The 22,597-nt window shown below is 39.0% G+C and overlaps 1 protein-coding gene across 11 annotated transcripts in view; it reads left to right on the top strand.

Annotated features, from left to right (window-relative positions):
- Positions 1-22,597, top strand: part of ERC1 (ELKS/RAB6-interacting/CAST family member 1) — a 556,187-nt gene that overhangs the window by 87,493 nt on the left and 446,097 nt on the right. For all 11 annotated transcript variants that reach the window (XR_010343042.1, XM_064377601.1, XM_064377596.1 and 8 more), the window contains 3 exons: positions 1,346-1,762; positions 15,984-16,058; positions 21,085-21,240. Coding sequence is in view for 10 of the 11 variants with exons in the window: in XM_064377601.1 (XP_064233671.1) it covers positions 1,346-1,762; positions 15,984-16,058; positions 21,085-21,240 (648 nt within the window). In the remaining variant the exon portion in view is untranslated. The remainder of the gene's footprint in view (positions 1-1,345; positions 1,763-15,983; positions 16,059-21,084; positions 21,241-22,597) is intronic.

Below are 22,597 nucleotides of genomic sequence, written 5' to 3'. Positions count from 1 at the left end.
AGGAGGAAAGCTGATTTGGAGTTTTCTGTTTGTCTTGGTTCTAGTTTCAGTGGGCTGCAAGGATTGCTTTGAATGCCAGCTCTATAACTTACTGTGTGATCTTGGGCAAGTGCTTAAACCTCTCTCAGCCTAGTGCTTTTATCTATAAAATTAAATAATAGTACATGTGTTGGGTATCTAAAACAGTTAAATTCACAGAATCAAAAAGTGTAATGGTAGTTGCCGGGGATGGGGAGAAATAGAGCGTTACTAATCAACGGGCATAAACTTTTGGTTAAGATGAATAAGCTCTAGAGATTTGATGTACAACATTGTACCTGTAGGCAGCGATAATGTATTGTACACTTAAAAATTGTTAGGAGAGTAGATGTCACATTAAGGGTTTTTACTACAATAAAATAATAAAGGTCATCATGAAGATTGAATAACATAAAAATGTGTGGCACAATCTGGCATATACAAACCACTTGTTAAATGTTAATATTTATTATTTAATGTTTATAATACTTAAAAGTCATTTTGTGTTTTGCTATGCTTTGTTATTTTTTCTTTTTGAGACAGAGTCTTGCTTTGTCACCTAGGCTGGAGTGCAGTGGCCTGATCTTGGCTCACTGCAAACTCCGCCTCCCAGGTTCAAGCAATTCTTCTGCCTCAGCCTCTGGAGTAGTTGGGATTACAGGTGTGCACTACCATGCCTGACTAATTTTTATATTTTTAGTAGAGACGGGGTTTCACCATGTTGGCCAGGCTGATCTCAAACTCCTGATCTTGTGATCTGCTTGCCTTGGCCTCCCAAAGTGCTAGGATTACAGGTACGAGCCACTGTGCCCAGCCAAGTTTTGTATTTTTAGTAGAAATGGGGTTTTATCATGTTGACCAGGCTGGTCTCGAACTCCTGGCCTCAGGTGATCCGCCTGCCTCGGCCCCTGAAAGTGCTGGGATTACTGGTGTGAGCCCCCATGCCTGGCCACCCTTTGTATTTTTTGATGAAATTTTTTGAATGAATGTATTCATATTGCTGTAGATTTCCCATTTCCTGCATTCACTCAACTTTAGTTTCTGTGTAACACCTTCTATTAATTTTGAACAGTGTTTTTATTATCGTTTATGCCAAGTGAGGAGTGCCATACTGTTTTGCTTCCTGTTGGGAATAAACCCAAGTTAAATTACTGACATTTTGCCTGTTATCTCAATCACTTTTTAAGGACCTGTAAAACAGAGTAAGGTGAATCCTAATTTGCTAGATGCAGATTTCTTGTAGCTATTTTTGATTCCTGCAGTCTGCTCTGATTTGCTACTTGAGGAGGAAAGCTGATTTGGGGTTTTCTTTTTGTCTTGGTTCTAGCACATGCAGATGACGATCCAGGCTCTCCAGGATGAATTGCGGATCCAGAGGGACCTGAATCAGCTGTTTCAGCAAGATAGTAGCAGTAGGACTGGCGAACCTTGTGTAGCAGAGCTGACGGAGGAGAACTTTCAGAGGCTTCATGCTGAGCATGAGCGGCAGGCCAAAGAGCTATTTCTTCTTCGAAAGACATTGGAGGAAATGGAGCTGCGTATTGAGACTCAAAAGCAGACCCTAAATGCTAGGGATGAATCCATCAAGAAGCTTCTGGAGATGTTGCAGAGCAAAGGACTTTCTGCCAAGGCTACTGAGGAAGACCATGAGAGAACAAGACGACTGGCAGAGGCAGAGATGCATGTTCACCACCTAGAAAGCCTTTTAGAACAGAAGGAAAAAGAGAACAATATGTTGAGAGAGGTATGTGACTACTTTTTTAGTTTTGTGATTTATTGATTGTCTTTTTTTCCCCTGATTAATCAGCATCTTGGCCCCGATTAATGTACGTACTCTGCTGTGCTAGTGAAAGAGAATTTCATCTTTTGTATTTAAGTGCGTCACTGATTTCTATTCTGATTTGTTCTGTTGTATGGGATGACATTGTCTGGTAGGTATGCTGGCTTAGTGACTTTCTGGGTCTTTTCTCTCCTGCTCCCCTAATTTCGAGAGTTCATTTGTTGCTTAGAGGGGTACAGAATTTTCTTGATTTTTCACTCATTTCTAGATTTGTTCATAGAGACAACAAACACAACAAAACCAGAATCAGAGTAGCTATTGCTCAATTTAAAAATATTAATAAAAGAGAGTAAGCAGTTATCTCAGCTTATGTTTGCTTATAAAAGTCCTTGGCAGCAATAATGGATATTTGCCCTGTGGTTTCCATGGAAACTGTTGCCTTGCTGTAAAAGATATGTGATAAAAAGCATTGGCTGCTATGGAGGCATAGCTGAAGAGAGTGATGTAGAGACACGGTGTTGCTTATTTTTAGCTGACCTGGGTGAGTAGTGATAATTTTTTACTTTTCTAAATAATGTATCATTTTAAGAAGACATAAAGGAAGAAATCATCTTATATTGAATTAAAAAAATTAATAGCCATAATATTTCTATATATGGTCAGACTTCAGATAATTTTCATATTTGGGCAGGGGAAAATAAAACCCCAATTTGTGTTAGTATGAGTCTGAATAATTTCTTTTAAATGAAATGTGAAGAAGGAGGTTAAAAAAATGGCATATTCCCAAAGCAGCAAAATAATAATTGAAAAAATACTTTTAAGTTTGTAGGTTGTTCTATAATTTTTCCTTTTGTCAAAAGTCTGAAATATTTATATACAATGAGGGTCATTTTTATTTTTGAAGTAGAACATCATTATTTTTTAAAAACATGATTTTATTACATTGGAAATCTATTGTAAAATTAGGAAATAGATTAATAAAAACTTATAATCCAAGGTATTGTTACCTAGTAATAATCGTTAACTTTTGTTATGTGTATGCTTCCAGTCATTTTTTTTTTTTTTTTTTTTTTTTTTTTGAGACGGAGTTTCGCTCTCGTTACCCAGGCTGGAGTGCAATGGCGCGATCTCGGCTCACCGCAACCTCCGCCTCCCGGGTTCAGGCAATTCTCCTGCCTCAGCCTCCTGAGTAGCTGGGATTACAGGCACACGCCACCATGCCCAGCTAATTTTTTGTATTAGTAGAGACGGGGTTTCACCGTGTTGACCAGGATGGTCTCGATCTCTTGACCTAGTGATCCACCCGCCTCGGCCTCCCAAAGTGCTGGGATTACAGGCTTGAGCCACCGCGCCCGGCCCATTTTTTTTTTTAATTTAAAATTTTTATTTTTATAGATAGGGTCTCACTCTGTCACCCAGGCTGGAGTGCAGTGGCATGATCATGGCTCACTGCAGCCTTGAATTCCTGGACTTAAGCAAGCCTTCTGCCTTAGCCTCCCTGTAGCTAGGTCTACAGGTGCATGCCACTATGTGTTGTTAATTTTTAAAATAAAAAAAAAAATTTGTAGAGACAGTCTCTCTCTATGTTTCCTAGGCTGGTCTTGGAATTCCTGGCCTCAAGCAATCCTCCCACCTTGGCTTCCCAAAGTACTGGGATTACAGGCAGTACGCCCATGCCTGGCCCTTTTTATTACTATTATTATTATTATTATTATTATTATTATTTATTATTATTTGAGACAGAGTTTTGCTCTGTCCCAGGCTGGAGTGCGGTGGTATAATCTTGGATCACTGCAACCTCCGCCTCCCGGGTTCAAGCGATTCTCCTGCCTCTGCTTCCCAAGTAGCTGGGACTATAGGTGCATGCCAGCTAACTTTTGTATTTTTAGTAGAGACAGGGTTTCACCATGTTGGCCAGGCTGGTCTCAAACTACTGACCTCAGGTGATCTGCCTGCTTCTGCCTCCCAGAGTGCTGAGATTACAGGCGTGAGCTACTATGCCCAGCCCCATTTTTATTATTTATACATTCCTTCATTATTTCTGTTTCTTTTTTTCTCTTGCAAAGGTGGAATACTGGGCATCAGCACTGTTCAGTAAGACTTTCTGGGTGGAGCGTTAATTACGTTGGGAAGGGGATTTTGTAATAGGGTTAAGTGTCCTTCAGGAGGTGCCCTTTCAGTGGAGATCTGAAGAGAAGCCAGCTTTGCTGAGCATTTGAGTAAAATCATTTCATGAAGAAGCACTAACAGTTTCAAAGATCTCATAGGAAGGAGTTTTGAGGAAACAGGAGGGAGGCTGGAAGGCAAAAATATACTGTATAAGGGGAAGACTTAATGAGATGTGAAGTTGGAGAGGTAGCCAGAGTCAGATTCACTCATCACATGTTTATTGGAATCAGCCATGTGCACAGCACTAAGGATATAGCAGCAAACAAAACAAAATCCATGCTGTCTTTAAGGAAAAGTACCTGCCTTTATGGTTCTTGCAGATAATGCAACAATTTTATTCAAAATGGGAGAGAAAACCATTCCAATGTTTAATTAAGGGAGTGACACAATCTGATTTAGCTTTTAAAATTTACTCTGGTTGTGCTGAGAATAAATGGAGGAAGAAGAGACAAGAATGAACAAGGGAGTAATTTAACTGCTGTAATCTAGGTTAGGGAATAGGGACTTGAAATGACTGCTGGAGATATACAGACTATCACTAGCGTATCCAGAAGCAGAAAGAATTATGGGCCAGCAGTGTTAGGGTATCCAAAATTTTCATTATTTATTGAATTATTGTCCATCTTTTAAAAATTGGCATCTAATCAATTCTAAAGGTCACAGCTTTCCCTATTTTAACAATGAAATTGAGTTAAGTCTTAACCCTTGGTTTCATCTTAACAATCTCTATCAGCAAAGCAGCAGTCCTGGTATATTTGTTTGCCTGTGTATTCACAGATACAATAACCATGGCCATTCATTTTGTCGTCATCTCAGCTGAGGTATGAGCATTGTTGGTATTTCCCATGTTAACTTTGTTGTTCAGTGTGTCTATGTGAATATTCTGTGAATCAGCATTGAAAGGAATTTACTGGGTATGGAGAAAGTTATGAAAACAGTTTATGATGATATATGATTAAACTCTGTTTAAATAAGTTTAAAAAAACTAACTCTTGCAATCAGTATTAAGTAAAAATTCTAGGCCGGGTGCATTGGCTCATTCCTGTAATCCCAGCATTTTGGGAGGCCAAGGCAGGGCTGTCACCTGAGGCCAGGAGTTTGAGACCAGCCTAGGCAATAGGGCAAAACCCCTTCTCTACTAAAAATACAAACATTAGCTGGGTGTGGTTGCACGCCTGTAATCCCAGCTGCTCGGGAGGCTGAGGCAGGAGATTCACTTGAACCCGGAAGGCAGAGGTTGCGGTGAGCGGGGATTGCACCACTGCACTCCATCCTGGGCAATAGAGTGACACTCTGCCTCAAAAACAAACAAGCGAACAAACACACAAACTCCCAAATGATAAAGTTTTGTGCCATGATTTATTTGGAGGCATTTCCCCTATTTCTTTTCAGCATGTACAATAGTATATCTTATAATCAGTGGCATCTTAGGTTTGATGAAATAAGGTAGCATTAAAATGGCATTTGTAGCTATTAATAGTAATATTTGTAATTTCACATTTTTTTTGAGACAGTCTTGCTCTCTTGCCTATATTTTCTTTATGAACATGATTTTGTAGATAGCAGGTAAATAATTCTCCCCTGAAAAAAGCTGAAAGATAAAAAGTAAGATTTCAATTAAGCATTGTATTTTCTGTTTGTACTCAAATCACATTGTTGTGTGACTGCTTATAGATTTTGTATTATTTTGCTGTAGCTTTCATTTAATAGAAGAGTGGGGACATCTACTGGACAAATGCTGAAATACAGACAAGGCTTGCTTAGTGCTGGCGGCTTGACAGGGTGATTCTGTTAAACACCAACACTTGAGGCCTCAACTTTGGTTTTCAGTCTGCTAACAGAGGATACCTAAGTTAGCTGTGGAATTTTTATGTCTTCAATCCATATGCATACCAAACATTGTCTATAGGCCAACTAAATAATATATTTCAGTATTTGCTCCTACCTATTTAAAAACCGGTAGATGCTATTGTGATTAATAAAATGCAACTCTGTTTTAAAACATTATTGCAGTCTACTAGTTTTTTTTGTCTATATTTTAATCAACAAACCGTATCAGTACAACTGCTATCATGTTAGGTTTGCAAAAATCTTTGAGATTAAAAGTGCGAATATTTGAATATGTTCTAGGCTAGGGAATTCTGAATCTAGCTAGCGTATCTGAGGACTGCTTGTCAGTATTATTGGTAGTTAGAAGGTATAAGCAGAGGAGATTGGTGAAAAAAAGAAACATATATATAGAAAAAATAGACAACAAATAGGCAGAATTTAAAAAGAAAAAGTTCTTTTTTTTTTTTTTTTAAGAGATAAAGTCTCCGTCACCCAGGCTGGCGTGCAGTGGTACAATCTTGGCTCACTGCAACCTCCAGCTCCCTGGTTCAAGCGATTCTCCTGCCTCAGCATCCTGAGTAGTTGGGACTACAGGTGCCTGCCACCACACCTGGCTAATTTTTGTATTTTTGGTAGAGACGAGGTTTCACCATGTTGGTCAGGCTGGTCTCAAACCCCTGACCTCAAGTGATCCTCCTGCCTCGGCCTCCCAAAGTGCTGGGATTACAGGCATGAGCCACTACACCCAGCCAAAAAAGAAAAAGAAATTCTTAGTTTATCTTTTGTAGCGATTTTGGAAAATGAGAACAACTGCATGCCTTATTTATTCCTCCTCTCCTTTTTTTTTTTGAGACAGAGTTTCACTGTATTGCCCAGGCTGGAGTGCAGTGGCGTGATCTCGGCTCACTGCAATCTCCGCCTCCTGGGTTCAAGTGATTCTCCTGCCTCAGCCTCCCAAGTAGCTGGGATTATAGACATGCACCACCACGCCCGGCTAATTTTTGTATTTTTAGTAGAGATGGGGTTTTACTCTGTTGGCCAAGCTGGTTTCGAACTCCTGACCTCAAGTGATCTGCTGGCCTTGGCTTCCTAAAGTGCTAGGATTACAGATGTGAGCCACTGTGCCTGGTCCTTTCTCTCCTTTTTTAAAAATTACATCATTTGTCCTCCATTTCGATTTTGACAAAATAACATTTTCTCAGCATAGTGCTATTACCAGAGATGGTAACAGGTTCAAGTACAATGGTGTGTGACACTGGATGAGTTAAGATACTAAAAAGTGGTGAGGATTCTTTCCGTTTACCTTCCCTTCTTCTTTATTTCTGTTTCCTCTGTGTTGTGAGTATGGTAAATTCAGAACTCGTGTGGAGGATTGAATCTGTGAAGGGACTTCACGAACAATGTGAAGCTTTGGACCAAGGGTGCTGAGGGCTAAAATTTGAAACCTAAAAAAAATTTTTCAGATGTAAGTTTTGCTCTTTAGTTACAAATACTTCTTTCTTTCAGGTGTGTAAGTAAAAACTGACTTAGTTTTACAAAGAAACAAAAGGAGAATTATTAAATTTTGTTTCTCGGGTGCAGTGGCTCATGCCTATAATCCCAGCACTTTGGGAAGCTGAAGTGGGCAGATCACTTGAGGTCAGGAGTTCAATATCAGCTTGGCCAACATGCTGAAACCCCTTCTCTACTATAATACAAAAATTAGCTAGGCATGGTGGTGCATGCCTGTGGTCCCAGCTACTTGGGAGGCTGATTCAGGAGAATCGCTTGAACCGAGGAGGTGGAGGTTTCAGTGAACTGAGATCGTGCCACTGCATTCCAGTCTGGGTAACAGAGCAACTCTATCTCGAAAAAAAATATATCTAACTTGTTTATTTTCTAACTGTAAATTAGTCATTATTCTTAATTAATGAGAGAAAATGAACATATTTTCTATTGTTTACCACAGTTGAAAGTATAATATAGTAACATTAAATGGAATAAGACAAAAAAAGTATAACAAGATACAGATAATTCTACCTCTAATTTTTTTGAATGAAAATTTTGAGCCCAAAAGGAGTGAAAAAAGTGAACAAATAGCATATTCTATCTACTTCTTATACTTCTTTGAATAGTACTTTTGTTTTCAGTCTTCTCTCTTTAATTGACAGTGCAGGAGCATAGGCTTGATGTGCTTGGTAGGAAAAGGGAGTTTACCAGCTCACTGACTGGAAGATGTGTTCATAGTGAACTTTAAGATGCAGGTTTCTGAATGGGATTTTGTTTTGAGCAATGGGTTTTACAATGTCTTTGTAGAAAAGCTTTATGCTTATGAATGATTTAAAATACATCCCAATTATTTATTGTATGCAGAGAAGGATTTTTTTTTTTTTTTTTTTTTTGAGACAGGATCTCACTTTGTCACCTAGGCTGGAATGCAGTGGCATGATCTTGGCTCACTGCTGCAGCCTCAACCTCCCAGGCTCAAGTAATCCTCCTGCCTCAGCCCCCAAGTAGCTGGTACTATACGTGAGCACCACCACACCCAGCTAAATTTTTGGATTTTTCATAGTGACGGGGTTTTACCATGTTGCCCAGGCTGGTCTCAAACTACTGAGCTCAAGTGATCTGCCTGCCTCGGCTTCCCCAACTGTTTGGATTACAGGCAGGAGCCACTGCACCTAGTCAGGACTTTTTATTCAAATGGATTTCTGTTTTCTTTATATTTTGCTTGTGTGCTTGCTAGGACTTACAAATGAAATTATAATAGTTTCATCTTAAAGTGAATCATTTTGGAATTAGATAGTGCTAAAGAGGAGAAGTCAGATGAAATAAGTTGAAAATCTAAATTGTATGGTTTTTTTTAAAAAATGCGGCTTTGGCTGGGCGAGGTGGCTCATGCCTGTAATCCCAGCACTTTGGGAGGCCAAGGCGGGTGGATCACGAGGTCAGGAGCTCAAGACCAGTTTGGCCAGTATAGTGAAACCCCGTCTCAACTAAAAATACAATAAATTAGCCCAGTGTAGTGGTGTGCGCCTGTAATCCCAGGTACTCAAGAGGCAGAGGCTGGAGAATCGCACGTGAACCTGGGAGGTGGAGTTTGCAGTGAGTGGAGACCATGCCATTGTGCTCCAGCCTGGGCGACAGGGCGAGAATCTGTCTCCAAAAAAAAAAGTGGGGGCGGGGGGCAGTTTTAATGTTTTCAAGTAGATACAGAAATACCAATAAAAAATGTTGTATAGGTTATAAAGTTTTGTCAAATAGATGAAGATTGTTTACAATTAGCAGAATTCATTTTATTTTTACTCAGACTATTTAAAGTTTGACACTCATTTAATGAACAAATAGTATTAAATATCTACTGCGTTATTAAATACTGTGTGCCCAGTTGATCACCTTGTAGTGTGGAGAATAGATTCAATGTGGACAAACTGTAGGCTGGGAAGGCAACTGATGGGTTTGTCGTTTTAAGGCAGGTGAGAGATTATGGCCTAAACTAATTAATGTGTTAGGTGTTAGGATGGAAGAAAAATAATTTTAGGAGATTTTAAAAACTGTTTTTTGATACAATATAGAATACATGTAGAAAATAGAATAAAACAGATGTATAGTTAAGTAAATTATAAAATAAGCACCCTTGTAACCACTACCTAGGTCTAGTAGTAGAACTTTAACAGCCACCCAGAAGCCCTGTAGGTGAACCATCCCAGTCAGAATTCTTTCTTCCCTCTAAAAATAACCAGTATTACGGATTTTATAGTTATCATGCCTTTGCTTTCATTATATTTATCACATCTAATCCTTAACATTATAGTATTGTTATATCGTAAATTAATATAATTCCTAGATATTATCCCTAAGAATTGTGGCTTTGCTTTGTCTTTCAAAAATATGCTTTAAATCTCTTAATTACAGATTTGCCCTTAATTCTTCCTTTTTTTTTCTAATGCAGTTCGACCATTTCTTAGCTTATAAGCTGGAATAGTAATTCCATCATCTTTATAATATCCATGTTTATTTCAGTGAAATGACTTGTCTTCTGGTTATAGGTCATATTTTCCTACTTTGTATGTATAGAATTTGTTGTATAACCGACATTATGGACACAAGGTTACTGAGTATCTGGGTTTTGGTATCTTCCTTAATAAAGTGTTGTTTTGTCTTGCAAGAGGTAATTTACTTGTGGATTAATGTGATCCTTTCAAGACTTGCTTTTGAACTCTTAGGGCTGGTTTAGAATAGCCTTTCCTCTAGGGCTACATTAGCTCCACTCCTAAGTCTCTACTCTGTTTTCCCCACTATTTGGAACTTGAATTTTTCCCAGCCCTATGAGAGTTCAGGTAGTTGCTCAACTCATGGCTCCCTGATAGTTGCTCTTTCCCCAGTAGCTCTTTATCTCATGTTGTGGAGGCTTGCCTTATACATGCACAGCTTCGTATTTGGCCGAAGACTCAAGGGGACCCTTGTCAGGTTAGACACTGCTGCTTTTCTGGTGAGCTTCCTTCTCTGTGTTGTTTTGTTTTTATTTTATTTATTTTGAGATGGAATGTTACTCCATTGCCCAGGCTGGAGTGCAGTGGTGCTTTCACGGCTCACTGCAGCCTCTGCCCCACAGGTTCAAGCGATTCTCCTTCCCCAGACTCCTGAATAGCCGGGATGACAGGTGCCCCCCAGTATGCTCAGCTAGTTTTTGTATTTTTGATAGAGACAGGATTTTGCCATGTTGGCCAGGCTGGTCTCGAACTCCTGGCCTCAAGTGATCTTCTGCCTTGGCCTCCCAAAGTGCTGAGATTACAGGTGTGAGCCATGGTGCCCAGCCCTTTGTTATTTTGCTCTGCAATTTTTCACAGATTAATGGGAACCTTACCCATTAATCTGTCTTTGGAGCTTTGTAAGACTACTGTTCTTTGTTTGGGCTTGCCCTGTCTCTGTCACATACTAGACATGTCTGGGCCATCACCTTTTTTTTTCTCTCAAGGACCATAGTTCTGTACTGCTTGTTGTCCAGTGTCTGAAAACCATTATATCATGCGTTTTGTTTAATTTTATGATAGTTTATGACAGGAGGGCCAGTCTTATATCTGTTACTCACATTACAGTCAAAGTGAGAAGTATAATGGTAAATTTATTGACAGATTTAAAGCAGATTAATGTGATGATTTGTGGCTGTTTTATGAAGATCACCTTGGTGCTCTCTTAAAAATTGACTCCGGGCACGGTGGCTCATGCCTGTAATCCAGCACTTTGGGAGGCCAAGGTGGGCAGCTCAGGAGGTCAGGAGATGGAGACCATTTTGGCCAACATGGTGAAACCCTGGCTCTACTAAAAATATAAAAATTAGTTGGGCATGGTGGCGTGTGCCTGTAATCCCAGCTACTCGGGAGGCTGAGACAGGAGAATCCCTTGAACTAGGGAGTCGGAGGTTGCAATGAGCCAAGATTGTGCCACTGTACTCCAGCTTGGTGACAGAGTGAGACTCCATCTTAAAAAAAAAAAAAAAAAAGACCAAGTAGGTGGAAGGAAGCTAACTAGAGGCTGTTGCAAACTAGACTGGAAATGGGGTGAAATGGTTAGACTCAAGAAATACTTTTGCACTAGAACAATTAGGATCTGCTGTTGACTTGGTTATGAGAAATGAAAATCAGAAGGAATAAAAGGAGAGCTTGGTGTTTGGCTTAAGCCACTGGAATGGCAGTACCACTAATGAGAAAGAGAAGACCCATCTCTCATCAGTCATCAGATGAGGGGTGAGATTGAAGAAGAAGAAATCAAGAATTTTTTTTGGATAAAATATATGTGAGTTGCCTATTAGGTATCTAAATAGAGATGCCAAATGGGCAGTTGATGTATGAGTCCTGAAATCAGAGCAGAGGGCAGGCCTAGAAATTTGTCAGCATTTCCATTGTATTTTAAACCACATAGTAGATTAGAGAGTTTAGATGGAAAAGAGAAAAAGGTTAGAACTTATGACCTGGTCACTGGTCTAATTTAGACCTGGAGGTCTAATTTAGAAGGAAGAACCTGTGAAGGAAACAGAGAAAGTGCAATTGGAAAGAGAGAAGTAAAAACAGGAGAGTGTGGGGTCATAATAGTCAAGACAAAACACGTATCTAGGAGGGATTGGGTCATTGCTTTGAATGCTTCTGAGAGTTCCAGGAAGATGAGGACAGAAATGTGTTCATTAGTTTTGGTAACTTAGAATTTGTTGGTGGTCTTGATGAGTTGTTTCAATGGAGGAGTAGAGAAAGAAGTCAGATTAGGCTGCTCTTATGAGTAAAGGGATCTTATATGTCTAAAATATTTTACAATTAATTAAAAAGAAGGAATGGGAGAGGAGGAAGGAGAGATGGCAGGTGTGGACCAGCAGTCTTCAGGGTGGGTATTTGAACACCTTGGAGTTCCCAAAGACTTTCCAGTGGTGTGTGGGTAGTGTGCAGGGCAGTTTCAGATTCTCAACTCCCACATGTCATTTTCTGCATTTTAATTGGCCGAAAACATACCTGTGAGATCTTCTTTCCCCTCCCTTTTTGTGGTTTCATTTTGCCCACTGTAACTCCTGTTCATCCTTCAGCTCTCAGGTGTTTCTCAGGAACCTTGACAAGATCCCAAGACTAGGTCAGGATCTCCTAGTTACTCTCTTACAGTATTATGGATATTTTCTTTATAACACTTTTTACATATGAATTATATAGTTACTTAAAAATTACTTTCTTCATTTGACAAATATTTAAGTACTGTCATTGTGCTGTGTATCATTCTGGGTGTCTGATATGCATCAAATAACAAGAAAAATCCCTGGGATAGAAGAGACAAACAATAAACATAAATAAAGAATGTGCTAATTAATAGTTACGAATGCCAAGAAAAAAGTAGACCTTGGTTAGGGTTATTGGGAGTGTATAATAGAGTCAAATTGTAATTTAAAATCAGGATGAGCCTGCTTGAGTTTTTGACTTTTGAACAGACTTCAACAGTTAAAGGAAGGACAGAACCTGTCAGAGGGAGCAGTGAGTGCAAAGGCCTTAAGAGGCTGACTGACGTGTTGGGGGAAAGCAAAGAGGCAAGTCTGGCTGGAGCAGACTGGAAGAGAGAGAGAAGTATGAGAGATGAGGCCAGAGAGGTAACAGGGGTGAATCATGTAGAGCCTTCTAGGTCAGCATAAGGGCTTTGACTTTTACTGTGAGTGAAAAGAGAGGGTTTCGAAAATTGCAAGCATGTTTTGACTTCTATTTTAAAAAGATCACTCTAGATGCTCTATTGTGAATGGCGAGATAGATTTGGGAGACTGTTGGTGTAATCCAGGCAAAAGATAATGGTGACTTAGAGCAGTGTGACAGTTGAGGTGGTAAGTTTGAGGATATATTTTGAAAATAGGAAGAGCAGGATTTCCTGATGAGTTGGATGTAGGTGTAAGAAAAAAAGAGACTCCTATGTTTTTGGCTTGAACAACTGGCTGGATGCATACCATGAATGAAGGCAGGATGAGTGAAGCAAGTTTAGAGGGGAAGGCCAGGAGGTCACTTGTAGATGTGTTAATAGTGGGGCAGGTAATTCAATATGCCAATAAACCACAAGTACATGCAACTATGGATTTTGGTAGGATGTAAACATTTGGGAATTATCACTATGTGCATGATGTTGAACGGTAAATACCAAGAGAATGAGTATAGGTGGAGAAGAGAAGCGTACAAAGGACTGATACCTGAGACACTCCTGAGGAGTTGGGAAGAAAAGGAACCAGTAAGCCAGGAGGAAAAGCTTAGAGTGCCATAGCTTGGATACAAAGGGAAGAGAGTGGAATAAGGAAGAGGGATTGAGCAATTGTGTAAAATGCTGGTGGTAGATCAAGTACAGTGACTAAGGATGAATCATGGGTGTTAGCCATGTGAAGGTTGTCAGTGACCCTGATGAATTATGTAGATGATTAATTATTTGATGAAACTCTATTTTTCCTATTAAACGTTCCATGATAAAAGGGACCAAATATGTTATTTCTCATCATTCTATCTCCAAAACTTAGTTCCTGGAGTGCATAAATGGGATAAATACATAAGTCCCAGAGCCTCTGGGAAGACTAGAGAACTTGGCTCAGAAGTTATGTAGACAAGAACAATGCCTCGAATCAATCATACTCCTATATTGGTTTGGTGATGACAGTGCTGCGTGGCACAGGCATGTTAGTGTGTTACACTGACATCACTGACACTGCTTACCACCACTGGAGCCTCTGCTGTTGGTGTGTCTGGAAGCCTGAGATAGCTGCTGCCTCTGCCACCCATTGCTGAAATTGTCCGTAAATATTGATGTCCTGGCTTCTTCATGTCACAAGATTTTGTTTCAAAGTACTTGATGAGGCTCACACCTGTAATCTCAGCACATTGGGTGGCTAAACCTAACCCTAACCTTATGTACCAGTTACTAAAATTTTGCCACACTTCCTTCATGTATCCTTTTTTTCTTTTTCCTCTTTTCTTTACTAAAGATTTTAAAGCAAATTCCTGGCATGATGTGATTTTCCTCTGCAGATTTTAATATGCATCTCTAAAATTTAGGGACATTTTCTTTCATAATGACAATGGCGTTATCACAGCAACTAAACCTAATAATGATACAAAAGAGGCATTTGAGCCCAGACTCTCAAGGAAGTGAAGCCTTCCGTTAGCAGCTAGTGCAAAGGGCTTAAGGATCAGGAGCATGCTTATCATATTTGAGGAGCAGCAAGGAGTCCAGGGTGGCTAAAGCATGGTGACCGAGGGAAGGGCAAGAAGAGATGAGGCCTTGCAGGCTACCAAGAGGACTTTGGCTCTACTTTGAGTTGAATGGTGAACTATGATGGGGTTTTCAACAGAGAACCGACATGGACAACTTTATGTTTGAAAGGGTCACTTTAAGTGCTCCATTAAGAATACACTGTAGTGGAGCAAGATGAAGCTCAGTTAGAAGGTTGTTGTGGATTAAAAGGTGTATTTTTGCTTAGTGGCTCATTCCAGGTGGTGGCAGTGGAGATGGCAGGAAGTGCTTGGATTTCGGGTATGATTTGAAGCTAGAGTTAACTGGATTTCCTGACTATGGCTTGAGAGTGAAAGGAAGGCATTAAGAAGACTCACAGGTTTTTGGCCTGAGTAACAGGAAGGATGGAGCAAGTTTGGGGGCACCATCAGGAGTTGAGTCCTTCTCTTTTTTTTTTTGTAGAGGTGATGTCTTGCCATGTTGCCCAGGCTGGTCTTGAACTCCTGGGCTAAAGTGATCTTCCAACCTTGGCCTCCCAAAGTGCTGGGATTACAGGTGTGAGCTATCACACTTGGCCAGGAGTTGAGTTTTGAGCACAAAGAGTTTGAAATGTTTGTTGAACTTGAAAGTGGAATAACTAGGTGGATAGTTAAAGCTGGAGGTAGGGAGAGAGGTAGCAGAAAGCATTCATCTCTGTATTCCCTGGGTTCCCGAGAGCCTGTCCCCAGGGTACTTTGAAAACTACTGACTGATTTATTTAGAGACATTCAGAGTCGGACAAGAAAATCACTGAGGTGGTTTAGTAACTTGGAAGACTCTGATATCCCTTCCTTCCTTTTCTATCCTGAACTCAGTAAAATTTGGGTTAAAAACAATATGTTTTTCTGACATTTTCTGAACCTGAACTACTTAGGAACCTTGTTCAACAGTGTCATCTTTTTCTTCCTAACTGTAGCACCACTGGAAAGAGATCTTCATCATAGGTAACCAGGTGGTTGTTACTCTAGGGTGGATGTCGTGGAGGGGATGTTGTCAACACAGATTGCTTTCCATAGCTTTGTGCAATGAAGACTGATTGTGATGGTGTTTATTTCTCCTTTGAAAAGGGAGCATTTCTAATCCCCTTTTTGGGTCATTTGGAATTCTGATTACGTATCTTGGAGTCATGTGGAAGATTTGACACACAACCTGGGGATGTGAAACAGTAGTTTCGACTGTTACGGTAGTTGGCATCTGTGTGACTGATTTTAAATAACTAAGGTGTTCAGAGATAGGGATCCTTCTATGCCTGGATGGTTGAGTGAGCCTGAATGCAGTCTGTGGATTCCCTGATTCACAGGGAAGGGTTGATAACACAGAGGGGTCAGTGTCTTACAAGGCTGTAGTGATCTTTTGCATACAACTGCCCTCTCTCCCCTTTCAGAAAAATGAAAGTGAGCAGGAGAGGACTGAATCTGTTTTTGCCTCTTTTGTATAGGAGATGCATCGAAGGTTTGAGAATGCTCCTGATTCTGCCAAAACAAAAGCCCTACAAACTGTTATTGAGATGAAGGTAAGTGAGAATCTAGTAAAGAATTGTATGAATCACCTTATTATTTTAAGTAATCAAAAACTTCCCCGTGTAAGTGTTAGGAAATGGCATATAATAGTATTTCACTTATTTGGAGATTGAGAGTGAGAATCAATGAAAATCACATCTTAAAATAATTTCAATTTTATTTCCTTTCACTTATAGACCATAATGTAAATTGGACCAAAATGAGTTGAACAGAATTTCTTTAAATTAGCTATTTGCAAATTTCTTGGTCTCAGGACCTCTTTATTCTCTTAAAGTGGCAGACTTCCTTTATTTTAAGAAAATGGCTGCCAAATACCAAATCTGGGTAACCATAGCTTGTCAGTTCTTCTTTCAAGTAAAAATAGTGTTCCATGAAGAAAATATTGAATTCAGCTTACAACTCAAAGCAACATACAAGTACTTTGCTTAGGGACAACCGTCGTATTTCAGTATGCAGCCTCATGCCATCTTGTCACACCCAATATTAACAGTATGTATACTCCAGAGTTGAGATTTATTAAAAGTAATACTTTTTGCTGCTTCCTCATGGACAGTCTGAAGTGGTCTTTTAAAAATTTTATTTCTTATTTTTCATTTTCTTTTCTTTCGAGTGTCTGACAGTGACAAATATTAATAAAATGACTACAAGTATGGTTTGATGCGATTGCCTTGATTTGTGCTAAGGCACTAGCATTTTGCCCATCATTGCTTTATATCTTTATTTTAGACAGTGGAGAAGTCAAGTGATATCATGGTATTATTATGAAAATAGTTCATAAAAGTATGATTATAAAAGTATAAAATAGTTCATAAAAGTATAAAAATAGTTCACAAAGTATGATCATGCATACTTTGTGAAAGGGTTGAGGGTACCCTGAGGGTTCCATAGGCCATCCTTTGAAAACCTCTGCTTTAAGTTAATGAACATTTAGAAATCTTTAGGCTGTTCAGTATAGTGTTTAAGAGCTTGCTTTCTAAGTTAAACTCCCTGGATTCAAAATCTCACTTCACTTAACCAATTGTAAAATATGGAGCAAGTTACCTGTGCCTCAGTTTCTTTATCAACAAATGGTGATAGTAATAGTACCGTCCAAGTGGGTTATTTTGAGATTTCAATTAGTTAAAATATGTAAAAACGCTTTAAACAGGACCTAGTGCATAGTAAACATTCAATCCATACTAGCTGCTGCTGCTATTATTATTTTTGTTAACAATCTTTTCTTTCTCATAAAATCTCTTGTAGATAGGGACATCCCCCCACAGGTACTTTGTATGCCCTAGAAAGCTCAGTACTGTGTTTTGCATTGTGGACCTCCATTTAATAGTTGTTGATATGACAAGAATATTTAGTTAATGGTATATAATTTTATTGTAAATAGATACTTTTGAAGTAGTTATGGGAACTATTGTCTTAATTTGCATGATTTCCTCTTAAAACTTTAAAATATTGAATACATTTTTATTCTTGGTGGGGAAAGAATTTACCAAACAAATTCCAAATTAGTGGATTCTGGGTTCTTTGTAGTTAATTAGTAGTCTTGAAGGGCCTTTAGGATGGTTCAGCTTGCATGGTTTTACCTTTTTCACATTCACCACAAGTTTATTTGTCATGTTATTTCCTGAGCCCTGTTAAAACCTCAGAATAAAACACATGAATGTATCTATGTTCACAAAATTATTTGTTTAACCACCTTTTGATGGAATGAGGGAAATAATAGTATTACTTGGCAGTGGATGTATTTTAACTTGGGTGAACCTTCAGCCATTATGCTAAGAAGCAAAAAGATTCTAGTGGCCCAGTGGGGTCAAGAGGATGTGATGCTGAAATCGCAACAGAAATAGCTGTGTTGCTGAGAATGTGGAATGCACTTGAGAGAATTAGGAAAATCTAGAATAGTCTTTAGGGAAAATAAGGAAGAAAGATGATTGAAGTAAAAGAGCCCAGTAATCTTAAATGTGTCGAAATTTTCTTTTTTCTCTCCTCTTTTTCCTCTTTTCTCTTCCTCTTCCTCCTCTTTTTTTCTTCTTATCCCTTCTCTCACCATTTTCCCTCATTCCAGCCTTTCCTTCTTTGCCCCTCTTCTTCTCTTTCTCCTATTCCCCTTTTTCTACTTTTGTTTGTTTGTTTTTCCTTTACCAGTGGAGGAACAGGGAATAATTACTGTACTGCTCTAGGGTTAGAGTTTTGTTGGGGTAGATAAGGCAGAGTGATTGAAATGTAAATGAATTGATGGTTATGATGACAGAGTAGTTTGGAGGTTGGTCCTGGACTGTACCCTGGATGTGGAAAAAAGAAAATGCAGGTGGACGGACGGGTTGGGAGAAAATGTAACAGTTAGGAAAGTGGAGTTCTCCTGTGAGGTTGAAGAACAGGAAATAATCAGAGTGAGGGTATAACATGCCTGGGGAAGAGAATTCTGGGTGATGATAGGATCCAGAGTACCGTCCTATAAACTGGATCACTGAAGTGGACTCAAGGATGAGGTCATTGCAATTAAGGGCGTCAAGGAATTCTGACATTGCAATCCTAGGATTATGGCAAGAGTGGCAATTGAAGGGGATATTGTAAGTCAGGTACCAAAGACTACCAAAAGTGGGCAGGAGTGATTGAGAAGTCCCTGGATGGCAGCAATGAGGAGGGTAGGGTGAAAAGGAATATGAGCTTTCCATAAAGGGAAACAGCCTTGAGGAACGAACTAGGAGAACTTCAACCCTTTCAAACCCTGCTCCTTTGTGGTGTTGGGGTTATTACTGGCCTTCACTGGAGAGAGTTCATGGTGAAAAGGTTGAGGATTTGGGGGAATTTGACAAAAAGCAGAGGATTTCAGCAAGTCCAGTGGGATTGGTTGGACAATGATGGGAGAGCTGGGACTAGGGAAGTGTAGTGTAGTAAAGTGAAAAGGAATTTATTTATTTAAATATTACACATTCTAGGAGGAAGAAACTTGGTTGGAATGACTTTCCTCAAATCTAGCATTAGTACTAATTGGGTTGGTGCTAGAACTAGTTGAGAGTATCAGGCCTTTTGATTTCCTTGGTAGGTTCTTTTCCTCCTGGTTTTCAGAGCGGCAGTCATGATCCCTTTTTGGGAAGAAGTTTTTATGGCACACGATTTGGTAGTGAGGGTGCTAATTTGTCAAGAGCTGCCTTTGTCTCCGTTTGGGTTAGGGGAGAAGATAATATTTTTTAAGGGCCTTGTGGAGACTTTCTAGAGGCTCTGTACAGATAGAAGCTACCACATGATGTACAGAGTTGGAGTTTCTACTTGGAGGCTAAATGGTCTTGGGTGGAGCCCCAGTGCTACTGAAGATAGACCTGTCTTTCAGCTGGTCCAGTTTTATTACCACCCAGGGTAATGACAGAGGAGAACTTATATTTCACTTTCACTTTCTTTCTTTTGTAGGCTGGTCATATGCTTATGCCTAGTATTTCAGTCTTTTTAAAGGGACTGTGTTTTGATATTTCCAGAGAAATTTTATAGCAATCTTAAAAGTGAATTTTCAGGTAGTGCACATGAAGTAGTACTCTTTATAGTTAGTTCTTTTACATGAGTAAATCAAAACCCACCCTGGTTTAGGTTTAGAATGTCTCTGATTGTATTAATTTAATACAACGGATTTTGAACAAATACATTTTAAGTTTAATTTTAATAAATTTATAAAAGGAAATTTTCATTGTGATATTTTTAAAGGTCATGTGATGAGCAAGACAGAGGAATAAATCCTCTCTTTTCCCCTCCCTTGAACCTGAAAATAGCAAGGTGTAGTTTTCTCAAGATAAATCCTTAAACTCTTTTATCTTCATGCTCTGAGAATTATGATAGCAAGGAGGAGACTTAGTCAAGAAATCAATGAGGTAAAGTAGAAAAGGAAGTTAATCTCAAAGTAGCTTCCAAAGGAACGGTTTCTCTAAAACTCCAAGTAAAATAAAACTATACTTAATTTATGTTCGTTAAGGTCTCTATTTCTTTGATGAGTAAGCATATGCAACTGCAGGTATATGAAACTATTCATTCCATGTAGGAGTCTTTCTGTAATTGATGACATGTAAAGCAGTCTGGGGAGAAACTAGGTACTGCAACAAACAAAATCAAGAAATTGAATATGAAATAATGTTGTACTAGAAGGTGATGTTTGTGATAGTGATAATGATTTATAAGGACAGTGATTTTAAAAAATTATGAATTACTTTAAATGTATGGAGAAGTATAAGACAGTAAGGATTTCTAACATGTTAAAAGTAACAACTTATTTATTCCCTCATTTTTCTGCAATGGGATGTTATGTAATTTTTATTATTGCACATATAGCTGTACACATTACTGTATAAATCTTTGAAACCCTCTTACTCTTTTCCCTTCCTTTGGGGCATAATGTGCTCTTTAGGAGTCACCAAGTAAAATGATAAAATATTAGAATTTGCAAATTTTTTCATGCAAAGAAATTTTAATCAGTTTTTCATTGCATTTACTTCTTTAGTTAATTATTTCAACTTTAAAGGATGCAAAACTGGAGGCAGCCATGAAGGCAAAGTTATACTGTGGATATGAGTGCTTCTCCTTCCACACAAATGGCTGTAAAGCTGGGCATGGTGGCTCATGCCCGTAATTAAGCCCAGCACTTTGGGAGACTGAGGTGGGTGGATCACTTGAGGTCAGGAGTTCGAGACTAGCCTGGCCAACATGACAAAACCCGGTCTACTAAAAAAAATGCAAAAATTAGCTGGGCGTGGTGGTACACACTTGTTGTAATCCCAGCTACTTGGGAGGCTGAGGCAGGAGAATTGCTTCAACCCGGGTAGCAGAGGTTGCAGTGAGCCAAGATCACACCACTGCACTCCAGCCTGGGTGACAGAGCAAGATTCCATCTCAGAAAAAGGCAGCAAGGCACCAATTGCCAGACAGCAATTTTTCTGTATATTTGTTTATCTTTATTAAATGTAACATCTTTAGATATTATGTTATTCAGCTTTTCTGGGTTTTTGTGAATAGTTCAATCACTAAATCTTTTGTTGTCTTCAGGATTCAAAAATTTCCTCTATGGAGCGTGGGCTTCGAGACCTGGAAGAGGAAATTCAGATGCTGAAATCGAACGGGGCTTTGAGTACTGAGGAACGGGAAGAAGAAATGAAGCAAATGGAGGTGTATCGGAGCCATTCTAAATTTATGAAAAATAAGGTAATGGCATGTGAGACTTTGATTCTTAAAAGGGGTTTGAAAATTTGATGCATATTTTTTACTTCTCTAGCGATGATAAAGCTGTATTTTATACTGTTTTATCAGACTTCAGGGAAGAATACTTCTAGCATAGTTCTTTCAAATGAAACTTCTCCAGAATTAAAGTCAGAATTACTGACATAGTTATTATAAGTTTTTACTTAAAAAGACAGTTCTCTCTATGACACTACAAATGTATTGACACAGTTTAACGTTTCATATCTATTAGTACTTCTGAGATTATTTAATTTAAACTTCAGATGAGTTTTTCTCACTATATGAAACATCAAGTTCTTTACCTCTTGTGAATTATTTAAAAAGTTAAAACCCAAAGAGGCTCTTTTTTTTTTTTTTCCTTGAGACGGAATTTTGCTCTTGTCACACAGGCTGGATCACCCAGTGGCATGATCTTGGCTCACTGCAACCTCTGCCTTCCAGGTTCAAGTGATTCTCAGCATCCCGAGTAGCTGGGATTACAGGTACACACCACTGTGCCTGGCTAATTTTTTGTATTTTTGGTAGAGATGGGGTTTCACCATGCTGGCCAGGCTGGTGTTGAACTTCTGACCTCAGGTGATCCACCCACCTCGGCCTCCCAAAGTGCTGAGGTGACAGGTATGAGCCACCTTGCCCAATCCTAAGAGGCTTTTTAATGAAATGGGTTAAATGAAGTTATGTTTCCCCTCCAAATACAGTTCTGTAAAGGAAAGCCCTTTCTTTGCCCTATCCTGTGGGGAAGATCCACTTGCTGTCAGTTTTATTGCTTCCCATGTGCACTTCAGGCGTAATATGACAAAAATAGATACCACCGAGACCTATCAGTCTGTGTTGGTAAAATCAGTCACAAAATTCCTTCCTTGCATCCAAAGTCATTTAGTTTGATTCTCTAAACTATTTAGGCAAGTTGGAGGATTTAGTATATCACTGTTACAATTTACCAGTTTTGTTGTAGTTTAATTAAACATCATGAATGCAATTATAAAGTTTTAGCTAGAAAATAAGTGTTTTCCCCCTTTATTTCCCAGTTGTATTCTCCAAGTTCTTAGAAATGAAAATGGAAACATCCCAGTAATGTGAAGGAATGATAATCATAACTTCCAGTTTCTGGCTTCTTGCCATGATACCCATACCTGGCATATAAGTCTACAGAATATTCCTCTACTACCTTGAGACTCTATTATTAATCATTTCTACTAATTTCATTTCAGTTTTAGAACATAAAAACTCATATATCCAACTTACTTTCTTTTATTCTGTTTTTTTTTGAGATGGAGTTTTGCTTTGTTACCCAGGCTGGAGTGCAGTGGTATGATCTCGG

Source organism: Aotus nancymaae, unplaced genomic scaffold, assembly GCF_030222135.1.
Source record: "Aotus nancymaae isolate 86718 unplaced genomic scaffold, 86718_ANA_hifiasm-v0.15.2.pri h1tg000016l, whole genome shotgun sequence".
In the NCBI taxonomy this organism is placed as follows: Eukaryota; Metazoa; Chordata; class Mammalia; order Primates; family Aotidae; genus Aotus; species Aotus nancymaae.
This window is presented reverse-complemented; position numbering and strand designations above follow the sequence as displayed.